The following is a 26,619-nucleotide window of genomic DNA, read 5'->3' as shown; positions in this document are numbered from 1 at the left end:
TGCATCATTGCTATTATCATGACCGACAAGCAACACTGTCAGACAAATTAGTGGGTAGCAGTGCTTACAAACGTGCATGATGACCCCAGTAGACATGCAGAATCCGAAAAGTAAATCTGTGCAGGCTGACCTATGGAGTGAACATAAGTAACACTGCGGGGCTCTGCTCTGCTCTGCTCTAGAGCTACAGATCGGACACAATATCAGCTTTAATCATCTCTTAACTGGGAATTTAAACAGCTTTCAGGATCGGAATATAGTGCATCCTGAGATTACATTTAAAAATATAAATCACAAATGTCACACTTATTATTATTATTATTATTATTTATTATTATTATTATTATTATTATTATTATTATTATTATTATTATATTATTATTATTATTATGATGATTATTATTATTTACTCAGTGAGCTGCTGTAAATAAATACAACAGCAAGAGCGCTGAAAAAAAAAGCATACAGAATAGCACAGACTCGACAAGTAAAGCAAAGTAACCAGAGAAATCAGTTGCCTGATCCTCTGCTGATGTCAAGATAACAGCAAGATCCAGACTGTTGCTGATTTAATAGAAAGATAATAGTCCTGCTGACATGTAATTAGAGCACTGATGAGAGCTAATTACATGTAATTCCTAACCATACACTGCGAGGGCTTGAGGAAGGGCTGCATGGAGGAATGGCACAGTGCAGCTGATGAAGTTCGGTGGGAAAAATAAATAAATCAAACAGGTTAGAAATTGGGACTTGACTTACAATTACGTGAACTATTTCAATGATTGCATTGCACTGTGGGTGGTGTATAATTTGTATTTCTGCTGCCCTATCATTGAGTAATGTTGATAAGGGGACTGACTGCTCCTAGAAAAAAGTTGGAAAGATGGCTATGCAACAGATTTGGAATAAATACTTCACTGTGGTCCTGCTATGGTAGCATGCTGGTACAGGCGTGGTGCTGTGGTATTATAATGGATCACTACTGTTGCCACTGGCAATATTCTAGCTGTTATTTATCCCAATTGTACTGCCACAGTGTTACCCTTGCATTGCTTTTGCAGTACCACTGTTATGTGTCCTCATTAGTTCATTTTAAAATCATAATATTTTGGTAACAATATAGTTTTGGAAACCATTAAAAGTGTTTTCATATGAATCAAGTGACAGCATGTGTTGCAACAAATTTATAACATTTATAAAGAAAAAAAAAAAAACATCATTCCAGAACAGATCAAAACTTTTCTCTTAATAGTTCTGATTCTGGTTAAAGAAATAATGAAATTAATATACATTTTATGTACTGTATTGTTGCTTGTTTTTTTTTTTTTTTTTTTTTTCTTTATGTCAATAACAATTTGAATAATACAAAAACGTTTATTTCAATCTGGATTTTCATTAATCTGCCTCCATTCTATTTATTCCCCTGAGGCTAATGTTTTATAATTATAAACATTTAAATGTTCAGTCTTACTTGTTTCAAAAACAAAATCCAGCGTGTTTAATTTTGTTAGAAATAACAGCCTGACATTCATTTCAACCCCAATGTAATCAGGCAGGACCTGCTCTTAATAGCTATTCTGCATTTCAAAGAAGCGTCCTAACTGTGCAAGCTAATCTGGTCTCATACCGATTTAAAGGCTTTTGCAATGCAGTTAATGGTGATGTTTAGGTCTGTGATTTGTGCATACCTGAACGCTGGGTGATATGTACTGTCTGCACCAGGGAACTGAATTCTTGATGCAGAAACTGTGCTGACTTACTGAACCAAACCTGGCCATTATAAAAAAAATAAAAATAAACTTTTAAAATGAACAGCTATTTGAATGAAGGACGGTGAACTTCATGTTGATAATGACTTACATACTAACTTGCCAAAGGCAACATTTTCAGAAGAATCAGTCATTCACTAATATGCCATAATCAATTGTTACAGCACAGTGAAGTCAATAAAAATATACATGTAGTCCCTGTTTAAAATACGACAAAGTTAGAAGGTGATGTTACCTAATCTTAAAATACCTGTTTATGCTGTTCTGTATCACCTTGATTTGGCAGGAAGACAATCTTATAAAAAAGATGAGATAAAAAAGCTTTTTACACAGCAGGTTTCCTTCTGCTAAAGTGAAGAGAGTAAGTGTCAGGTTCTATTCACACACTGCAATGCATCAATAATAAGTGGTTGTCATTTTCAGATGGCCACCTACACATTTACAAAAAAACACACACTTAGAGGGAATAAGTTAAGCTTCAATCAAATGTTAATATTCAAAGATTCACGTAGATCCCTATCAGAAACCTTCTTCCATCAACATTGTATGTAATCAAACTTATCTTCTCATTGAGGTCCTATGTTATGTTTTTTTTTTTTATTTTTGTCTGGGACCAATTCCTGTTAGGTTGCTGAAGTAATGGCTCACTATAGTAAATAATCATAAACTGCTCACCCATTTTTCTTTCCAGATTCCAGGTGATCAACCACACCTTGCTCCTTTTTGCATTCGCCAATTAACAGTTTTCAAATTGTATTGTGATCTGCAGGTAGCAGGCTTAGAAAACAGGAAAATACCTTGACCATCTCGAATTAATCCTTGATTGAGTGCAGTACAAATGCATTACAGGTAGTCAGACAGTGGAAGAAGTGGGGAGGACTTTGGGCTGCATGAGCCCATAATGGATTGCTCCTGATGGCTTATGTTATATGAAGTGATGATTAGCTTGGAATAGCCTGCTATGTACACAATTGTGAGTCAATCATATGTATGTTGGCAAGTCTTACGACTGGCTAATGGAAGATGGCTAGGGAAAAAGGAAGTTATCTGTCTCCCGCTGGGCAGAATGTTTCAGCTTTACTCGATGGCTTAATGAATCTGCCGTCACCAAAGGTGAAGCGCACGGCAGGCTCTGATAAGAATTAAAGTGATGGCAAATGGATTCAGGAGAATCAAAGATTTGACAGAATATTTAAACTAAGGATAGACAGACATTGAATCAAATTCCAATTCAAAAAGAGAATGTATGGAGAGTTCCGCTCTGAAGTTTCTGAACCGAGTGTTAGTGAAAGAGAAGTGGGTGCAGCAGCTCGAGGGCTTGGTATAGTACAGCTCAGGTGGTCCTCTCCTGATGCAGTCAACATCCATTTTCAGTTCAAACAAACTGCATGGGAGTTCAGTTTCATTATAGGAGGAAGAAAGGGTGACTGCAGATAATGTTTGTAATGCATTCTGTGGTCCAATTTACTAAATGCATTAAGAAAACCCTGCAGATCTGCACAGTGCTGTTTTTGTGGACAGTTTACCTGGATCTGCTTTGCACATTCATGGGAATAACCATGCTGCTCTAGAAAATGCTCTTCATAGTCTATATGAAGTCTATCCTCAACCAGACCCATTGCTTTTAGTTTAGAATCATGGAACACACCTTTAAAGGTGTTTCCCCCATTCCCTATATTGCTCCGTCAATTTGGGGCACCTAATATTTCACACAGCAGCCATTTCCATTCACCTAGACCCTTTACTTATCAAAAATTACTCTCGAGACAGGCACTGGATTAGCTTCCCAGTTTGGGATTAAAAAAAAAAAAATCTGCTGCTTTGGAGCGTTTGGGTTTTAACTATTACACTTATTTATTTTGCAATGAAATGAACCACAGCACAGACCAGACAGAAAAAGAAAAAAAAAATCCCTCTAACCTTGGGTTTTAATTGTGAAATTGCTCAGTAATGAGATTTGTTAAACTCACCGGTAGTGTTGCCAGCAAAAGTAGTTTGTATCTGAAAGACTCTTCAGAACTGAATGTTTCACTGTAGACAAGAACACATCTAGAGGTTGTGTAAACTGATAGATTATTTAGTCAACATCAGAGCTTCAGGGTGGCAGGAGTCATACAGTACCTGATACTACAGAAAAAAGATGAAGATGTCCCTGATAAAAAGCTGCAGAGGGACAAAACGTCTTTAGTTTGGGGTTTCTGAGATTGATACAAAGTTGCACCAAATCCACGGTTTTTCTGTCCGACCTCGTTGATGTTGTCTTACACAGCAAACCCCCAGAGTGTCATTTTTTTCACAGAAATATTAATAATGCATGTATGCATGGAGCATTTATTTGTACAACTGTACATTTTACACCCACTTTGTTCGAATCCACCCATTCCCTAGAATGATCTCGTGGGAAACATAAAATCCGTTCAATTGTTTTTAACGTTTGACGTATTTCAAAAAACAGGAATCTGTCACTGAGACCAAAGAGTATTTCCAGTCCAGCCAATGAAGAACACCAACATCAACCCAATAAACACCACACCAAACAAAGCAACCCGGAGGGATTACTGCAAAACATGACATGAAGCTTTGCACCAGTAATGCATCATTCATTGTAACACACTGTTCACTAAGGAGGCAGTGTGGTCCAGTGGTTAAAGTCCAGGGCTTGTAACCAGGTGGTCTCCAGTTCCAATCCCATCTTTGCCACCAAATGACTAACTGTGTAACTCTGAGCAAGTCACTTAACCTCCTTGTGCTGCATCCTGCGGATGAGATGCTAAATCAATGTCCTCTTGTAAGTGACTCTGCATATAATGTACAGTTCACAGCCTACCTCTGTAAAGAGCTTTATGATGGTGGGCCACTATGAAAGGCTCTATATACAAATAAAGATATTATTATTATTATTAATATTGCTTGTTAATAATTATCAAACCTGTAAAAACACAGTTATAGATGTTTTATAAATGTACCCTAGGTTTGCACTAGAAATATTTTCAAGAAATATTTAGCTGGAAATGCATACCAGTGCACTGAAACCCACTGGTCAAAGTACATTTCAAACACGGTCAATGCTTTTGAAAGGCTATATGTAAATCAGATCCCTGTACACTGTTCCTTTTACAGGATTTTGCCCTTAAGGACACAATACTGTGTGATGTCTCACTGGCAATCAATAGTTCTGCTGTTCGTATTGCATTGTCAGTGAGACACTTACATAGGAAAGCAGTGATTCACAATCTGATGTCAAAATGGGGAACAGGAACATTTGGTACTTCTTGGTCAAACTGAATATCTACTATAAGAAGATCAATTACTATATAACAAAGTAAATACCTACATCCATATCATATGCACTGTACATGTATATAAAACTGAAAAACCTGGTCACCACATTTTTAACAGCCAACATTATACTGAACAAAACTAGACCATGTTCCAACACATATTGGAATTTATTAGATATCTTCCATTCATTTTTATTGAAATTAAATACATTTTTTTTAAATCATTGAAATAGACAAATGAGACACTAAAAAGGAATTTTGTGAAAAGCATGTGAAAAGCATCTCTTGTGTACATTTGGGAGGCATTGTCATTGCATGCCTCTATTACTGGAGACTCAGGAGGGCCAATGCCCAAGTGGACGCTCTTCAGCCTTGCAGAATGATTACACAGCACAAGATTGAGTGGCTTTGCTAAAATGCCCCTTAGTTGGTTGAACGAATTCATGAGTGATAAAGGAGCAGGTTTTCCTGCCACGAGGGTGTGACAATCAGAGCTGCTATAGAACAACATCAACCTTGAAAGAAATATGCATGGCTAGCTTCACTCATAACGGTCATTTACTCTTTTAATTTTCACAAGTTAATCGCTGGCACTGTACAAGACTACGATGGCCAAATATCTTTACTGTAATACACTGACAAATTGTTGACCTGACAAAATGCTTTTATTTTAGTGAATTCACACTGTATGTTCACTGGCAAGGTATGGTCAAGATAAACTTGAGTTACGTGCGAAGTCTGAAAAACACCAACAACAGATGCCTAGTGGGAAGTCAAGTGAAATCCCTGAGTTAGCAAGGTTAACTGTTGCAAGCGATTGCTGCACGTGGCGTGAATGACCACAGCCATCCCAGAGGGCTGAGAGAGTGTGCTGGGTCTGTACTAATGGAGTGGGAGACAGGGCCCCATATGGAAAGGCGTAATAAGCAAATCTCACACATGCCAGCAACAGGAGCACAGCTGGGAGAGTCCAGCTGTGCTAAGCTTTTATAACACACACAAGGTTCCCTGGGATGGAACAAGTAATGCATTAGCGTGCAATTGCCTGCAGAACTCAACAAAATGAACCCTCGGAAACTGTTTCGTGTTTTGGATGAAATCTCAAGAAGATTAAGCCATTTATTTATTTATTTGACTATTATGCCCAGTATATATGTATCATTGTTCTAGCTGTGTATCTTTTAAACAGAGCTGGCATTTCCTATATAAAAGAACATAAGACTACACCAGGATTTTTCTAGAAACTGTCTACCCTCAATGGCAACATTTCCACTGAAACACAGTGGAGCATAACCAGTGATCTGAGAATCGCATGCAAATAGGATGTGTGTACTTTGCATACATAATTATTAAACAAACCTCTTCCTGTTTGCAGCCTGTTCTTTGCTGCTGCATTGACTAGTCAGCACTGTATACACATTCTTCCATTACAAACTGTTATTCTAAACCAGTCAATGAAGCCATTAATCACTGATTCAATGAACACAGTGTCATATCCAATGCTACTGACACACTAAAACAGTTGAAAATTCATTAACATCTGTGTTTTAGAATTGCAAGTGCAAATGTGGCATTCGGGGTGCTGGTTGGGGAAACAAGTCTTAATTGATGGGTAGCTGGGGACAAGGGGCTTTGGGGAAAGCCGTGCCTCACTTCACTAAGTGCATTATTATTACATATTGTACTGTATACAGAAGTCAGTGGAACGAAGGGCTACTTTTTAATGGGAGCTCTCATCAGTGAGTTTTAGAGTTTGATCTCTTAAATAAATAAATAAATGAAAACCGTACAGACCAGTACGCTACCTCTTTAGTATCGGGAATGAAAGCAACTACTTCAGATGGCTTCCCAGGTCTGTACACAATGTTCCTGGGCCGTGACTGGAACCAAGCACGAAGACCTTTTAATGAGTTTCTGGGTCTGAAAGCCAGCAGGGTCAATGACTTTTCTACTCTGCTGGTGATAAACCTGAAAGGCAGTGCAGCACCTGAACAAGTCTATTAACATGCCTGTACCGAGGGAGACCATTTTAATAGCATAATCAGAACACCCCAATCAACAGTGAGAAGTGAAGCGAACAGAATCTCTTCTCAAAGAGATGTGTAATGGTTCCCCATTAACACACACTGGTTTATTGGTTTAAATGAGAACATCACTGCTAGCCTGCAGATCATCACACATCCCTACTCATTATAACACCTGGTTTGACATATTCCACCCTTATCTCTTGTTAAAAAGATTACAAAATGATAGGGAAAGACAACTTGTTTATAGCATACTGGTTTAGGTTAATTGCATCTAAAAATAGAAACTTGGCAATTTAAGAAATGGTTTACCCTTATAAAGGGTTAATCTGCATGCTAGTTTTGTAGTTTTCCTCTGCGTTTCTCTATAATTATACTATGCATTTACCATGCTTTTTAATATGCTCTACAGTACCTTTCTGGGCTTCACAATTCTTACAGTTCCATTAAACTCCCAATACTTGACCACCAATGCATTGCTTAATACACCAATTAAACACGTTTTGTTGCTGTTGTTGTATTAACCACTCACAACCAATGATATGAATATAGCTTTTGGGCCCAGCAGAAGCATAGCAGTTACACACAGCAAATTGGAATTGTGAGAGACGGCAGACGACCAGTGCACGAGTGGTCAATTACCAGACTTCAATGCCCACCAATCGAGACTCTATTGCTTCATTTCTGACACCCGAAGCGCCAAAACTGAAAAACTGAAAAACTGAATTTGAACCGAATACAATTTTTGATCTAAATCTTTTCAAGCTTTACACATTACTTGAAATGATAAAAGTTTATATATATATATATATATATATATACATACATACATACATACATACATACATACATACAACACACACAAAGTAAAATGTTCATTTTGATATCTTGACAGAGGACCATTATCTAAGTTTAAAAGAAAAACTTCATTATCCCACACTTTTATTTATTTCTCTCCTTATTTTTATTCTTTTCATCTCTGTGAAATATGCCTACCACATTACCATGTTTATGCATTCTTATCAATATCACACATTCTTGTCAAGTATTTTGAAGGTAATCTTTTTAAGTAAATGTAAGAACATGTAACCAGAATCAAATGCAAGGACCCTGTTGGTTGCAGGAATGTAGCTTGTAAATCGCTCTTCCAATTACTGCAAAACCAATGATCTCCCTGGCAAACCAGAAGTAAAGTAAAAGTCATCTCTACACATGCTCTCCGTGCTTTCAGCCAATGTAAGTAACATTCAGCACAGAGTGACTGAGGTCAATCCATTATCAAGCTTGACATTTCAGACTGATAAGTGCCATTCTATTAGAAACTTGATAATGGAATGGAACTGCTGCTGACAGATATTCGTCATTTTCTTTTTTTTTGCGGATTCAAGCTTGTAGAATTTCCCATGCTTCATACAAGCATTTTATCAGCATTGTTTGCAGAACAAATGATGAAGGATTTGTTATTCTGAAGCTGTTTGAGTTTCCACCTAAAAGTACTTTCTTTCCTGTGGAATAATACATTAAATCAGCCCTTGGGAATCATCCAAGGGCAGGTTGGAATACAAAAAACTGCTAACTCGTTTTCATTTGTCCCGTCTTTTCAATGGGCGAACTTCAGGGACATAGAGTACAAGATGCTTTTTCTATAAGCAGCCAAAAGCCAGTCTTTATAGATTATCTCCTCAGCACATTAACACAAATCGGTTTTGTTCATTCAGAAGCTTCCCAAACTGCATGTTTAGCTGGATATACAGGATGATTAGAAAGTAAGTTTACGACATCAATGCACCATATCATTGATGTGGTAAACTTACTTTCTAATTACCACATATTTTATATATATATATATATATTTCTATAACGCATTTCCTCACATGGATCCCAAAGCGCATCACAAGTGTGCACACACAATTAACAGTTTACCATTAAATTTAATAAAACAGAAATTCAAAAAGGAGAAAGAAATTGTAATAAAAAAAATATATGGTTTATTATTTTTTAAAAATATTGTCTCCTTCTGCAGCTCAGGGTTGCTGCATACAAAAGCACCAGGAGAATGAACTGCAGCATGGGCTTCATGCTGCTAAAAATAAACACAAGTGAATTAGACGTGCCATGTGTATTATTAAAGCAGACCTAATGCAATCTGTCATTTACAGGTCATTTTAGACTAGTTTAATGATCAAGGTAATTTTCTCCTTTAGCAGAAAAACCACGTGTTACATAAATTGTTTTTTTCCAAAAACAAACCAAACAACTATTCCCAGGTTAACACATCTAGATCCAGTATCTCTGTTAAATTAATTGTAATTCTACGGGATAGCTGTGATTTATTTATTTTGTGTTCTATTTATTTTTTGCAGCCCAGTTCAAGTCCCTTTCCTTTGAGATATGCAGGACTACAAGTCCCAGAAAACACTGCAGTGTGTCCCAGTGAACATTGAACTAAACCATGGCCATCCTGTCATTTGCGAAATTATCATAATTCTTGGTTGGACAACACAATTTAACAATGATGTTATGTACTAGTACAAAATACTGATAACGCTCTAACAAGAACAAGAAAAAAAATATATAATAAAAACCTTGCTAAACTATTGTCTAATGAAGAGCCTGCATGCACTCTGTTGGATAACATGGAGGCATGGTTCATACAATGGACCTTGAAGTCACGCAAGCTTTCTCTGATGCTAATGATGCAGATTGACTGAGACAGGCGCAGCAGGCAAAGACATAGAAAAGAGGCAGACAATAGAAGAATGATGCTATTTTATCTTGGAACTGTGTTAAACCATCAAAAAATATATAGCCTAGCCATATCAGTGCTATAGTGCCACCCAGGGATGGAAATAAGATTCCTATTGCATCACAATTTCACCCATTCCAGGTTTCATTACGAACCACAGTGTATTGGTAACAAGCTCAGGTGTGTCTTATTAAATCCACAGTAAAACCACGAATGGCTCATACTGCTATGCAATGGGATTCTTATTTCTATGCCTGCCATTGAATAACATGTCTCCACAGAGCCACACTCAGTATAGAGGAGATGATGTAATCAAAGCACAAGCGGTCAGTGAACAGACTCTTTGCAGTTCTAACATTGTGGAATATCTGGAGTTTATGAATCACTGCTGTATGTAAATCCAAGATAACGTGTGTGTGCACTCTTGACAAAATATACTTTATATCCATGATCCAAATCAAAAGCCACAGAACAGCTTCAGAACGCACATGGATCACAAGATTGCAGATATATGTATCTGTCATGTTGTAATAAGTAAAATACATACAAATAGATACCAGGTTAATCAGAATATAGCATCAGATTTGCAGCTTTTCTTTAAAGTGTTGATTTCACAGCTTAAAAAAGATTATTTCCCAGCTAATGACACTTAATTATAAACAATAGTTTCTTATAAATTAGTTTTTCAAGTCAAATTAGCATTCACATCAGTCAACTTTGTTTTGCTGAATATACTGGTACATTATTATTATTATTATTATTATTATTATTTTTATTTAAACATTAAATGATCAATTTCTGACTACATTATCCACTGACAAATTCCCGGCTGGAAGCTCATTTGTCAGGCCTGTCTGTGGTACGTTAGTGTCTAGAGAAGATTTGATGTAGAGCCAGTAGTTTCTGTCCCAGAAAGCATATTGATTACAGTGATCACTAAGCAGACATCTCAATTTAACTGTAATGAATGAATTGATTGTATTGTATGCACAGTCTGCACCAGGCAGCTGACAAGATCTTGTTCTGGACTGTCATCGGTTTCATTCAAGTGCTACTTTGAGTTTTTATGCAGAATTTTTTTTACTGGACATTTACAACTTTGTGTCAGCACTATGAATAATCCACTGTCGGAAGGCAATAATTACTTCTTACAACCTTTGCACCTGATCCAGTCTATTTCCATACCACTTTGAGCAGCAAATCTGCCATTAAGCACGACAAGCAAAAAAAAAAATCATCCAAATATAACTCTAATCAATCATAAACCTTCCTCTTCTGTATTTTTAGTTGAGGTAACAAAACATATAAATTATGTGAATCCTAATCATGCTCATGCACTGTAAACAAACACCCTATTATGCAATGAAGCATATACTGCCAATGCTCAAAAACACCTGTGCCTAAAACGAGATGCTAACACACATGGCTCCCAACCTGTATGAATTGCAATGGAACCACTGTGTGATACCACTGTTTCAGGCAGCCTATTCATCTTGAACCTCTCAATTAATCACTATAAAAGCTTTAAAACGCTTTTACACTTACTCGCCTAAGCTGCACCCGTGCTTCACTGTTGCTGGTGCTCAACAGTGTTTAGTGTTCCAATGGGCGCTGGTAGGTAAAATGAAAAGTATAAATACAGAGCTTTTGAAGCAACCCTACTGAAAGATTTAAGATTCTCAGTGATGCAATAACAAGGGTGATCAGTGTGTTTTTTTTTTTTTTAAATATATATCAATGACGGTGCTAGACTGCCTTTCAACAACCTATAAATCATCAGTTACAAGTACACTGGGAATATGCTGCTGCAAATGAATCCCACACAGTCAGAATGTGTCACATACCTCTAAGTGAAATCCCACGTGGCTAAGGCAGAGCCAATCACAATGCTTTTTTCTGATGTCTTTCTTGTAAGTGTGACGTACATGGCCAGGATCATTCAAGCTTCATTCAACGTCAGTAAAACAAACTGCTTGCTCTTCTTTTTGCAGCTATCATTACAGTATTTGGCTTTTTGCACACAACGCTTCTAAATCTCTACCCCAGTAATGATTTACTATTCTTTGTCATTTAACTCAATAAATAGATCAATAGAGAAGAAACCAAAATAAACCAAAAACATAGAAAGCCTCCAGAATCTATACAACCCACCAAAATGAGTTCCTAAATTTCAATAGAATCACCTTTGGGGTAGACAGATAACCATCTCCTAAGCCAGTTGCTACATAATCATTCATTGGGAAATAGATATTTAGGTTTTTTTTGGTTATATTGGAAGGTAGATAGCTTAGTACAAATCTTTATAAAAATGAGACCGAAACACAATCTACAGATTACACAACAAAGAAATGTATACTTCACACATAGCACACACTGCTATTTCTGTTTATCTACTTCCTCTAATTGGGTTACCTGCACACAAGAAACCCAGCGTGCCGTCCTGTTGGCTTGGAGTCGAAATCAGACAAGGGCTATGTGCTATTATAACTTAATCCCATATTTACTCACCCCCTTTATTCACTGCAGTGTCAGTCCCTCACACCTTGTGAGTGGGAGGTTGATAGGACAGCAGCTGTAACACATGTCAATGAGCCAACAAACAAGCTGCTGCCAGGGGAGTTATGGTGTGCGCTGTACTGAATTAAAACAGAAGACAACTGGCCAGTATTTGCATTGGGCTTCACTTACCGGATACCACTGACAGACTATTCCCATATAAGAATTTGTGAGGCAGAGGTACGGGAATATCATGAGAAAATGACAGGGCTGGCTCGTTTTCCCATTGAATATCTGACAGTGCAGATGCATCCTGAAGACTACCTGTAACCCTGCAGCTGCTGATATGAAAATGCTAACGGCTCTATGCTTGGTTTCCGCGAATTTAGAGGAACCCTTCATTCTGTGCCAGCCACAGCAGCTCAATCCTGCTGCTTAGAGGAAAGGCGCATTCCTAATATCGCAAGGTTAAATACTACATTGAACAGGGGAAGGAAATTAGCTTTATACCTTGTAAAAACTATTTCACTGTACGAGAAAAAAAAAGGTATCGGACTATTAATTCGTAGTGCTATCAGCAAATATATACTATACAAAAAAAAAGCAGAGACAGCTAAGTTTAAATGTAGTTGATATGATGTTAAGGTAAACAATGCTATGGAAAAGTGATGTGCAGAACCAGGAACTGTATACAAGGCCCGTTTCGTACTGTGCCTGTTCTCTCTAGTATTGTCTGACTATTGTCTAGTATGAGCTCTTCATTACTGACTTGACTCACGTGCACTGCTGTTGCAGGTGCTGACACTTGCAGGTGAGACTAGGTTAAACGGTCTATAACTGCTCTAGAAAGAAAGCCTGGCTCATTAGTGCAGAGGTTAAGATGCTCACTGGCATGATTGCTGGTTCATGCCAAGCCTCCCCCTTGTTACACCTCCATGTATGCGCTACCCTTCAATACTTTTTGGGGCATTGCTGATAGTGAGTGTGTTTTGGAGAGATTGCCAATGAGATTGCTTTGTACAAAAGGTATCTATGTGTTTGCTTGCTGTTTCCCCTTTTCAGGATCACGTCTTTGATAGAAAGCTGTATTTGCTATGCAATACAAGTCCAGTTCATCATCTGCTCATCTCGCCAGGGCTACACTCATGAAAGGGAAACAGCAGCTCAGATATCCTACAACAACAAGAGAAAAAAGATGAAGGTGCAGCAGAAATATTCATCCAGCTGCCTTTAACGTTAATAGCATTCAGCAAAGCCCAGGTGCCAGGAGTTGTTGTCACTTCTCAATACTGTCATCCTTTAATCTACGGGAAACAAAGCAGGGGTTTGATTCTGCTCCTCTGTTTCACGTTGATGTAAATTTTCCTTCTGACAGATCACATGAAAGTCACTGTAATTTGAAGAATACTAAAACTATTTGTTCTTCAGTTCAAGTTGAATTAAATCAGAGCTGGCAACTTTGAGAAGCAGATGACACAGACAGCATCTTGTTAGAAGGGAACATACTTTCCATTTGCGACATAATAGAAAGCGAATACAAGCAGGAAGAAAAAAGGTGCCCGTCAAGTGTGGTACAGCAAGGCACAGACAGGCTATTGACACGACCTCTATACATAATTAAACTGTTTGCAAACTTTACAAAAAAGCATGATGTAAGCCACACCAGTTAAGAAAAGGACAGCTTCCCAAGTAATGGATCCCAGCAGTGATTCTCTGTCCATCTACAAGGACCGTGCATTATCACAACCTGGCGGTTTTCATAGCTGCCACAGTGGAAAATAAAGACCTTAATCCAATAAATGATATCTTGAACCATTTGCATAACTATGTATATATCTATTTTAAAATATATCTGTAACCATTAGTAAGTATATATCTTTATCCTAACACATTGTATTAAACATGTATCTTTATGGTTGTCGTAGTTGCTTACAAATGTCACCTTTGTAGAACCGAATCAATGTTTTGATAACCTCAAACAGTACCTGCTTTCAGTGGTCCTCTTCTTGTTTTTTTAATAACTTTTTTCTATTTATTCCTTTACCCGCTGTTATCAAACGCTGAGTTTCTTCTGCAACAACAAACATTTTCCTTTCCTTGAAAACACATATCCTTTAAAATGCCTCAGGGCAGAAAAACAGGTGTGAGAAGCTGAAAGGGTGTTGCCAATATTCATTTCTTATGTTCTGCAGCTTTGCAACAAGTCAAGTGATTATAAAAAAAAAAAAAAAAAAAAAAATTCTACAGATAGAATCCAAATGCATGTATACACCTAACCTGCCACAGACTCATTTATAAGGGCTTGTGCTATGCGTTACTATAAATCCAAAGTATAAATCACATTACAATGAAAGGTAAACAAAGTAAAGGGCAGCTATCCCTACATGTTATTCTTTCATGTTCAAAGAGGCTGAGGAGCCTAATGCTCAGTGAGCCACTACTGTTTCACCTTAAAGAGAAGCAAAAATAAAAATGTAATTGTGGCATTACTATGATAGCAGTGCACATCCTCAGGAATCGCAGAAGAGCCATGAGCAATTCACAGCATTACCAGCAATAACAACAGATATGGTACAGATACCGCATAGTGGTGTAGACACAGAACTGGTTTACTTTGCAATGCGTTACCATTAAAAAGATCTGGTTAAATGAGGGGACTTGGCTGAGCTGGAAGCAATGCAGCTGCACGGAGGTAACATTTAACTGCATCCATTCCCATCTTGAATCACCTGTGTAAATAATCTGCTGCTTCACTGAAGGTCACCCTCATGCTTGATGTGGACTAATGAACCCCAACCCCCCCCCCTCCACACACACACACACACACACACACACACGCACACACACACCCTCCTAGTTTTCCAGCTCCATCCACTCTCAAAGACACCTTCACTGATGCTCAGAGATTCTCAAGTCCAATGTCGACACTTTAGATTGAAGTCAGGAAATTAAGTCAACAATATGGATTTATCAGATGCTTTGTGTGCTCCCTTGAAATATTAAAAATGAATAGAAGGATCGTATTTAAGCGCTGCAGATCTCCGGTTATCTTGAGCTCGTTTTCTTTGGTAGCAATCCCGCTCGGAATATGAGAACAAATAATATCTCCTAGTTATACATTTTAAATCAAGGTCTGTCACTGTTGTACTAATACTACTATTATTAATAATAATAACAATACATCTTACAACATGTTTTCATAGAAACTTTGTTTTCAATATCATCACCATTAATTAATTAGAATGGAATGTTAAGCGAGAGCAGTGGAGTGACACATTGGTGATGTGATACATTAGCTCTGCGTTGGAAAATGAGCACAGTTTTTCAATTGCACCAGGCATCACTTAGTTGAGATTGTTTGTAAGAAACTGATAATGCATCTATGCGAATGTTAAAAACAGTAAAACACTATAGCAAGACAATGTTAAAAGAACATGGATCTAAGGCATATATATATATATATATATATATATATATATATATATATATATATATATATATATATATATATATATACACACACACACACACACAGTACTGTGCAAAAGTTTTAGGCAGGTGTGAAAAAATGCTGTAAAGTAAGAATGCTTTCAAAAATAGACATGTTAATAGATTATATTTATCAATTAACTAAATGCAAAGTGAGTGAACAGAAGAAAAATCTAAATCAAATCCATATTTGGTGTGACCACCCTTTGTACTGTGTGTGTGTATATATATATATATATATATATATATATATATATATATATATATACACACACACACATATATATATATATATATATATATATATATATATATATATATATATATATATATATATATATATATATATATATGATATATATATATATATAATATATATATATGAATCCCTTAAATTAAAGTGCGTCTGACGATCCCCCGTGTAGCTACTCTGGCCTGGCAAGCATACAGAAGAGCTGAATCTGAATTCAGAATCTGAACAGCACAAAGCAAAAGATGTATGCCTTGCTACAGTATAGGGTTTCAACAAAACTCTGTTGAATTAGCGGATAAGTAAATGACCCGTATTGAAGGACCTTTTCACAAATGAGTACGAAGGGCTGGATTTGAAAAAGTTACATAAATCTTTAAAAGCAAGAAAGTGTTAGCATCTCTGGCGTGGAGCCAGCTCTCTGATAGGAGGTTATATCTAGGGTTCCCACTGCAGTAGTAGAGGGTTCCCACTGTAGTTCCTTTATCTTTTCAGGACAGGAAATCTCATTCTCTGGTCATCTTGTCCTTTGTTATAATCCTAGTCATTTAATAGATGTTTGCTATCACAGTCCGACAAAAGACGTTTTACAAGTGAAAGAAAACCAAACAATGAAATGGAAGAGCTGGAAGATTAGCTAAGAGTTCCAAAAAAAACTGGCAATCAGATCTGAAGAAAGAATTTTACAGCAGAGTGTTTTAAAATCAGGGTGCCTAGTAATAACACAATGGGAACCTACTTCCCAGAGGAGAGCGAGTCATTTATCACAAAGGGTTTTTGTTTTTAGGTCAGCACCAAGATTGACTGATGGCTGGTAGCTCCTCTGAGGTCTGCCCGATGGTAATGGATAGAATGGTAACTCCGTGGCACTCCTGCCTTTGAAAAATTCAAAGCCTGGGGTTGCTTGGCCCTCTTTGGAGCTAAGAACATGGCCTGTCCTCTGTACTAGTTCCCTGGCAATTTCAGCAGAAAATGGTAACCGTGTACAGTGATAAAGCTCAGAAAGACCTTCAAAAAATGTCATTTATAACTGTCACACTCAACCAATACAGTGCACCCTCCTTCCTTTATATGAATGTACTGTTCCTAATGGATTAGAGTAGTTTCACAAAAATATTCCAAATGTGTGCAAAAAATGTTCACAGAAAAGGGCACTAGTAAAATGCAGTTTTTTCAACTTACCGTGAATGAATTTTACCAACTAACCTGAAACAGATAGGATGGTATGTACTGTAGACACATATAGAGACATAGAGACATATGATCAAACAAAAAAGCAATAAATGTGCAAAATGTTGTTGCAATTATCCCTGACATATATTTATTATTATTAGATGTTTTAATAAAGGTGAAGCCAAATAAATATCATAAAAGGAACCATTATACAAAAAGGACAAGCAACTGCAGGTACTCGACAGACTTCAACAGGGCTGTCCAATAATATTGGGCCATCTTCTATATACTCTTGAGTGAGTGGAGCCTCCTCTCCCTGAGAGCTTGTGGCTTCTCTTTGTGTTAAACAGGTTATGTCTTGCCTTTAAGAAGGGTCTCTAACTGGCAACATGCTGCAGGATTGGTGGCCTGGTTGTGATATTCAGTGTCATCTTGTCACTCAGCTGGAGAGCTGCTAGAATTGGCCATTTATCACTGAGCTGCATGGGTGATAAAGATCTGGAAACACGTGGTGCCTCTGAGGAAACCAGTAACCATTTCAGGGGGCCTGCAGGTCCTGCTTGTGCTTTCCTAAGCCTCTTGATAGAGTGAGAATTATAACGAGCAGAGGTTTTAGTTTAAGAATCATGCAGTACCATGAGCAAAGTGTAAAAGCATTACTGGAGACAATGTAACTTATTCTGCCCATGTGCACTACCTCTGCGTTGTGTTGGTTTTGAACGATGCAAGGTCTGTTCTCAGCATTCAGGGTTTTAACTACATTTTGGTGTCCTTCCCTGTGCTCTTACTCCATGCAAGCAACATTTTTCAGAGAAACTACATTTCACTTCAGTATTACTCCCTACAGTTCCCACAATGCACCTGGTCTCTCCTGGGTTAACTCTTTTATTGCCAAACTCTCTAGATTTAAACCGCCCCAAGCAACTGTAAATAATAACTCGTGCAGTTTAAAATAATTTACAATAGAAACATGAAAGAAAAGAATTTGTGCTTCCAAAGTGAATTTTAAAACATACATTTACAACTCGTTACACTAAGCAAACAAAATCAAAATCATCCCTCACTAGCTATTCCGTCTACCCTCAGTCTTCCAATCCGTTCAAATCTTCAAAAGCGTCAAACTTCGAAGCCACATGGCGCCTTCGCTCAAGCACAGAATATGGGCTCAATATCAGATTTGAGTTTTCAAAAGTAAAACCTGTGACAAGCTGACAGCATCATGTAAACTGTGCTCACTACTACAATACACCAAACGTGTGCTCGCCTGTCCGTTTCCATCAGCCAAAAAGCCCAAGGCATGACATTAAAGAGCCGCCTCCTTTTTTGCTGTCTGTTGAATTTCATTTTTTAAATTGCCTTGACACCGCCTAAAACTCTAACAGCACGGCACTTCAGACACAATGAAGACTGAGATATTGAGGGCTGTTCTATCTTGTTTACAATTCTTCACAACAAAAAACATGATGCTGTGTCAGACTTGTATTTCCTTTACATAAAAAAATAAAGAATACTCCCGTGCAAATATGAATTAAGTAATTCTACTATTACTATCAATAACTGTAGTACACACTTTAATAAATGCAACTTCTATACTTTTATAATTTCTGTAAGTCACTTTGGATAAAAGTGTCTGCTAAATAATTAAATAACAATAATACATAAAGGAAAATAAAACACATATTCAGGGCACAACGACAGAAGACTTAATTTGAATCAGAATTAATTTGCCTGCTCTTCACCTACACTCCAGATTAAATTGTTTTTTCTGAGCTAAAAGAAACAGCCTCACAAAGACCAGTAAGCAAGGCCTCTTTTCATCAGGTTTATGCCTTGAAAGTAAATTATTCTCTGAGCTCTCATATTGTAAAGAAAAACGACATTTAGATTAAACCTATGCAACTCCGCTAAGGATAATCTGTCACTATTTGCTACTTTGCAACCAATATGGTATTGATTTACAATGAGCCTTTTATTCAATTTTACTTATGCTTATTCAATCTGGAGCTGCAGTGCTTCTGTGCAGGAGGACATGCACTTGCTGACACACTTTAAGGTTTCAGAGTGGAATAGCCAGCCGCTTTTCCATATCAACACCAGGGTTGCACTGGATTGAAGAGCACATTTCTGTTTAAAAGACAGAACTCAACAAACACATCAAAGCATGGTTTCCTTCTTGCTCTGGTATGACTGCAGCTATTCTACTCCAGGAGCCAGCATGGCACATTAGGAGATGGTCTGTCCTTATGGCAGGAGCTTGGGTAGAATCATTATCTGTAAACTAGCGGGTTAAGTCATTCTGACTACCCCTTTGATTGCATATATTTGACTTGTAGAATATCAGGTGCTCTGATTGGAAGACAATTCCTCGATTAGATCTTGTTACCTCATAGACATGTTTAAGAGCAGCAACACCCACTGAGCTGATCCTATGGATTATGCCCATACTTCTCATATGTGTTGAGAGGCATAATCCACAACACAAGGGCAGCACACCCAGTTCAGTGTTATTGCTTATTTCAAAACCACATTAGCAACCTGGGGTGCATTTTCTTCACAGAAAATATGTATAGTTCTCCAGTCTAATTTCAGACAAAGCCTCCAGAGACAAGCCTGTAATCTACTGATCCACCAGGGCACATCTATCAAAGTCAATATTTTAAAATGTAATCCTTTTCATCCCCCTGATCTCATAGTGCTTTCTGGTAAGATTCAGGGGCCTTTGCAATGCAATTAATCTTTCAGAGCAAAAAGATATATAAAAGAAGCATGGTCCTTCACTGTGGCAAGCAGAACCCCTGCTTGTATTTTATAAAGTATGGTCTTTGTTTGTACTCTGTCTGCTGCAACATTATAAAAAATTAAAAAAAAAAAAGAAAATGTGCACTTGTAGATCTCTTGATACACTATCTACTATGCACTGGACTTGCCAGACCTACACATCCTGCCACTGGATCCACAGCTGATGCGCTGTCCTTGCACTATTGTGCTACTAATATGTCATTGTAGATATAGCTTGTTGTAATACTAACTTGTTGCATCCTATTTCCTATTGTATTTTAGTAGTATTACTTGCACTTACTGTAAAGTGTATTTAAATATTAATCTTGCACTGTAACCCTGTACGGCCCTGTAACACATGAAAGGGTTTATTCCAGTCACATACTGTGCGAAGCAAATGGAGATCCTTCCCCGATCTCTGTATGATTGATGACCGTCCATAAGCAAATATTACTTAATATATTATTATTATTATTATTATTATTATTACTATTATTATTATTATTATCATCATTTTTATCATTTTTTATTATTATTATTATTATTATTAGAAGAAGAAGAAGAAGAAAGAAGAAGAAGAAGAAGAAAGAAGAAGAAGAAGAAGAAGAAGAAGAAGAAGAAGAAGAAGAAGAAGAAGAAGAATACAGGCTGTCTGGATGGAAGTGTCAAATGGAATGGAAGTGCTTGAATGACCCACCTCCAGCAAATAAAAACTTTCAAAACAACCACTGCCTCTGAAGCACAGACTGGGGCTCATGAATAAAACATTTCCAATAACAAAACCAGCATAAAAAAGAAGACGATCCTCTGCTTTATTAAAAGGAGAAGTTATATGTATAATTGTAATTTTGACATGACTTCAATTCACTATGTTTAACCATTCGAATTGGACAGCAAAGAACCCTTAAAGTCACCCACTGCTGCTCGCTTGGTGCAGTACAGCCTCCCAGCCTGAAAGAGAGGACACTCAATGCACTCTGACCTGGCACTCCAACACGATTGCAACCTTTAGGAGTCTCACTGCTATTAGAGGAATGTATTTAGAGTTTTAAACAGTCTGGATGAGAGGAATGTACAGTATAGCACAGAATTTAAAAGTCTTCTACTTAAGACTGGAGAATGGCAGAAGAACGATCACATTTTTAATCATCATTCCAATTAATCACGACTCCAACTGCTAATTACAGGAGAGCACACTTTCTAACTCTGGTGCTTCACTTAGCCACCCACGCTGGTTTCAGAGAATGGCCACTTTAAGTAATGTCAGTCTGGGCCACAGTGCTATAATGCACTTAGAATTTGGAATGCTGCTCCATTTTGTATGTGTGTCAGTGTTATAGTGCTATATATATATATATATATATATATATATATATATATATATATATTACCACCACCGGCATCTCTATGTAATTGTAATTGTTATTATTGTCTGCTATTTTGACTATCGAATTGCAGCATTTGTGTGGTTATTTGTTTCCGATTTCGGCCAGCGCTTGGCCTAAAGTGTACATCCTGATTGTTATGTGATAAAAACAGATAATTTTACTTCCAGGAGAATTATATTCCAGGGCCCCCAAAGGAATGACACTGTTTGTTCATCGAGGCTGGGGCAGCAGAAGGTCATTTGAATGAAAATAACAGTTTCAGTAAAAAAAATTATTATTATTATTATTATTATTATTATTATTATTATTATTATTATTATTATTATTATTATTATCTTTCACAGAGAGACAGACCATCACTTTCGCTCTAGTTCTAGCAAGCCATCATTCTTGCTAATTTCTTTTTTACCATTATTTCCTGTGTGGCCGACCGTGTTAAATACCTGATATTTTACAACATTGCACAATTAAAGCTTTGCTGTATCCCACGACCGACTTTTCTATTACCTCAAGAAGGCTCAACTAAAAGTCACTGAGTGATAGATGAGGGGGGGGGGGGGGGGGGGGGGGGGGGGGGGGGGTTCCCTGCGCTTCTGTTAAGATCGAAGGTAAACTCGAGATGACCCTCCCTTCGCTCCAGGCTGGTTTTAATTGCATGTCACAAACATAAGCATGTTGAGCCTTACACTACCACCCCAGCACAGGAATGCACAAGCTCTGATACTTCAGTTTGCATCAACATCACTAACCTGGTGACAGGACTGAACAGTGAATGTGAAAATGAACGCAGGCGTACTCACCTCACTGAGTCACCAGCCCGAACACTTAAAAAAAAAAAAAGCACGCTGGGTATTTTTTTTTTTTTTGAAGCCTTTCACTTTTAAAGAGTTCATAAAAGCCCTTTGATGACAAACAACACAAAAGAGACTTCAGATTCATAATTCCATTTCCAACCAGGACAACTGCGTTTGACTGTTCTGACACGTCTGCAACAGTGTTTACTTTCATGACAGATGGATTGTATTAAGGATTCAAGACTTTGCTGTGCTGATGAGAAAGAATACTGCATCAATAATAAATCTGCATCCACTTTATGTGTGCGAGCTTGTGTGTGTGTGTGTGTGTGTGTGTGTGGAGACAGAGAGAAAGAGAGAGACAGAGAGATTTATAGAGACACAGAAACATTTATAACCATTCCAGGGAGGAACATTGTGCTTAGTGCATGGAAGACTGCATTTAGAGATGTTAACAAAGACTGAATATCTTTCACAGGAAAACCTAACTTTTCGGAGACAGATAATTGTTGTTTTCAACACAGAATCTCTTCCCTCGTATTATGCATGATGTGGGGGGACATGGTTTCAGTCAGTCTCATTACGGCGCACATATTTTAAACTTTCACCAACAGTACAGAGGGTACATTGGATTTTGGATAAATACACACAGACTGAACCGGATTTATATTACATTGTGTCTGCTGTGCCAGAGTGAATGCTTAACCCACAGCTGGCTAGCGCATCCTGAGATACAGAGTTCACATCCAGATGTACAAGCAGCTGATTCAGTCCCATTGCTGATTACCAGACCCCGGCTGGAATAGTTCCAAGCTAAACTTGCTATTCACACAATTCCCATCTCTCCCCATAGACTGTATTCATTGAGCAGCAGGGCTGAAAATCAAATAATCTATAACTCTTTAAAGGGTTAAAATATCAGCAGACTGTATTGTTGTTGTGTGAATTCACAATCTGCCTGCTCTGAATTGTGCATAATGAATAGAATGATCATGTGTTCAACTTTCAAATCTGAGAAAAGACTTTCTCTATTATTGAACAGCTTTAATCAAATGCAAACATAATAATATAAAAAAAAAAAAAAAAAAAAAAAAAAAACATTTGACCCAACAACCTTTGTTCCTCCAATTGCTCTCCCAGATAAAACATTCAACATGCTCCTAATTTTTCTTCCCCCAATTACTTTAAATCTCTTGCACTCTAACAGTTTATGAGATGCCAGACATTGACTCTCTTTTGCAATGGCGTTTCCAGCAGGCAGGAGCCGTACTGGGAATTCTCTCACCGTTCTCCCCGTCTGACTTCCTCTCCTGCTCGGTGTCGGTCAGGGACAGCACAGAGTTGGCCCGGCTGGACAGGCAGGAGCTGTGCTCGGACTTGATCTCTCTCATCCAGAGCCGCAGGGCATGGTCTGGTGAGGGCCCCCCCTCCGTCTCCGTGTCCACGTCCGACCCCATGGTGTAGGCGAACTGGGGTGCTGCACGCAGCTCTGACTGATAGCCAGGGTGCATCAGGGCAGGAGTCTCACAGAACTCCATTTCTTGGGAAAACAAAATGAGAAAAAAAAGCTTGTCACTTCTGGGTTTGAAGTTTGTCACTAAAATATATCGGGCTAGAATCTCTTTACACCAAATCATCATTAGCATCATTTTTATCTTAAAGAAAAAAAGAAAATAAAACACCATTACAATTTTAAAATGAATATGAAACAATTAAGACTTCGCTCAGGTTTCTAAGTTAAAAGTCTTAGTCGCTTAAATCTGGTTTGCTAACTTTATTGGGTGTGTTTCTCCTTTTTTCTTTTTAAAAAACTACTATTTGGAGTAAAGAGCTTTGACAATTTAGTCCACAGTCTCTACTCTCAGAGGACTGTACCTGATTTAAGAAACCAGAGGATGCAGTTGGAAAGTGGAGACAGAATTAATACAATGAGTAGGAGGTGCTTCTTTACACAGAGTGATTAGGGTATGGAACAAGTTATCATAGCCATGGTGTTGATGCTCCTTGACAAAGCTTTGAGATCAAACAGCTCCTAAGAATCATAGATCAAAGAACACTGCTGGGCAGATTTTTCAAAAGAAAACCAGACATGTGAAGAGATGACTGTGTTACTGCTCTCTGTTAAAAGTTTCAGCAAGTAAGGCATTGTGTAGTCTTGTAATTGTTATACCCATGTTGCAGATCCATATGCCCGAGTTCTTTTCCATGTCCTTCAAGACTTGAAATCAAGTCATGATTAGAACATAAGAAAAGTTACAAACGAGAGGAGGGCATTCGGCCCATCTTGCTCATTTGGTTGTTAGTAGCTTATTAAGTCCAAAATCTCATCAAGAAGCTTTTTGAAGGATCCCAGGGTGTCAGCTTCAACAACATTACTAGGAAGTTGGTTCCAGACTCCCACAATTCTCTGTGTAAAAAAGTGCCTCCTATTTTCTGTTTTGAATGCTCCTTTGTCTAATCTTCATTTGTGACCCCTGGTCCTTGTTTCTCTTTTCAGGTTGAAAAAGTCCCCTGTGTTGACACTGTCAATATATTTTAGAATTTTGAATGCTTGAATTAGGTCGCCGCATAGACGTCTTTGTTCAAGACTGAACAGATTCAATTCTTTTAGCTTGTCTGCATATGACATGCCTTTTAAACCAAGAATAATTCTGATTGTTCTTCTTTGGACTCTCTACAGCAGCAATATCCTTTTTGTAGTGAGGCGACCAGAATTGAACACAATATTCTAGATGAGGTCTTACTAATGCATTGTACAATTCTAACATTACTTCCCTTGATTTAAATTCAACACTTTTCACTATATATCCAAGCGCTTTGTTGGCCTTTTTTATACCTTCCTCACATTGTCTAGATAAAGACATTTCTGAGTCAACATAAACTCCTAGATCTTTTTCATAGATTCCATTTTCAATTTCAGTGTCTCCCACATGGTATTTATAATGACATTTTTATTGCCTGTGTGCAGTACCTTACACTTTTCTATATTAAATGTGATTTGCCATGTGTCTGCCCAGTTCTGAATGCTGTCTATATCATTTTGAATGACCTTTGCTGCTGTTTGCCACTCCTCCTATTTTTGCGTCGATTGATGAAGCAAGCATTGATTTTGAAAACTGAGCAACACAGCTAGTTCCTTCTATAGAGGGGTGGTAGGATTGCAGCATTTAACAATATCTGAGATAATACAATGCTTGTTAACATTAGCTTGACTGGCAGGTGTATCCTCGACCAAGGCACAGAAATACTGGACCACCCTTGTACGAGAAATGATAATACCACTGCGTCACTGTCCTTAAATCGAACTTACAACAAGAGAGGGGTAGGTAATTAAAAATGCTTGCAGGGGGCTAAGTGGCTCAGTGACTTAATTACACTACCTTTCACCATTAGTTCAGAAGTTAAATGAGTTTGATGATCCCAAACAAACTTTGGGGTGAGTGTTAATTATGGCACCAATTAAAAAAGCATCTCTGATGAAGTTAAAAGAATGCTTGGACATCTATGCATTAATTAACAGCACAAGTTATCCTATTTTTTGCTATTTAGTATTATTATGGTAAATCATATTTAAAGCTGCAGAACTGTAAGAGAAAGCTCCCATGGCGTCCTTTTGCGCTGTGCCTGACTGCAGTGCATGCTACTGTCCCTCAGCTTTCATGAGCCTAAAACACCTGCTTGAATGTCTCTGCTACTGTTTAGACTTGGATGCCTTATTGAAACACGCTGCTCTGATTCCCTCTCCAGTAATAAACTGTGATGAATACGGTATACACTGGGTTGTTCCTGTATCCATAACACACTTACTCATACTCTCCATTGCATGAAGTAAGTTAATAAAGGAAATAAGATCAGCTAGAATGATGGTCTGATAACTATGCTAGTGTACCCTACTATTAATTTGGTTCTTTTTAAATGCTAGAATCAATTGTTTACACTCAGACGAACAGGGCAAGTGTTAAAAAAGGCATTTCCTTTCTGCATTTAGAAACATGACTGAATATATTATTTAAGCTTCCTAAGCAGCCCCCCTCATACACAATGTTTCTACAAAAGGTCATATAAATTGATTTCATTCTCTGGCTTCTAGTCATACTAATGCTATATGCCAGCGGCTTTCTAGCACTTGTTAAACACTGTGTCACACGCTCAGGGCAGCAGAGAAACATGTATACACCTTGATTCCACAGGGAATTTGAACCATACACAATTGACATCCTCCTGAAATGACATTAGAAATCCTTTTCATTGTACATACAAATATAACAATTGCATTACAGATGCATAAACGATAGCTTTCAGATCTATCAATAATATGAATGTACAGCATGATGTTATATCTTTTAGCTAAGCATTCGATTGAATACTGTAAGTGCAAACTGAAGAGTGTAATACAATGATCTTGTTCCTACATGCTATATATATATAGCT

At 37.7% G+C, this 26,619-nt stretch overlaps 1 protein-coding gene across 1 annotated transcript in view; it reads right to left on the bottom strand.

Moving 5' to 3' along the window:
• Window positions 1–26,619, bottom strand: part of LOC121295790 (teneurin-1-like) — a 162,838-nt gene that overhangs the window by 89,389 nt on the left and 46,830 nt on the right. The window contains exon 3 of the mRNA XM_041220838.1: window positions 23,474–23,728. Within this exon, the coding sequence (XP_041076772.1) occupies window positions 23,474–23,728 (255 nt within the window). The remainder of the gene's footprint in view (window positions 1–23,473; window positions 23,729–26,619) is intronic.

The sequence above is a fragment of the Polyodon spathula genome, chromosome 20 (genome assembly GCF_017654505.1).
Source record: "Polyodon spathula isolate WHYD16114869_AA chromosome 20, ASM1765450v1, whole genome shotgun sequence".
Lineage (NCBI taxonomy): Eukaryota > Metazoa > Chordata > Actinopteri > Acipenseriformes > Polyodontidae > Polyodon > Polyodon spathula.
Note: the sequence above shows the minus strand (reverse complement) of the source record. Positions and strands in the feature narration are given on the sequence as shown.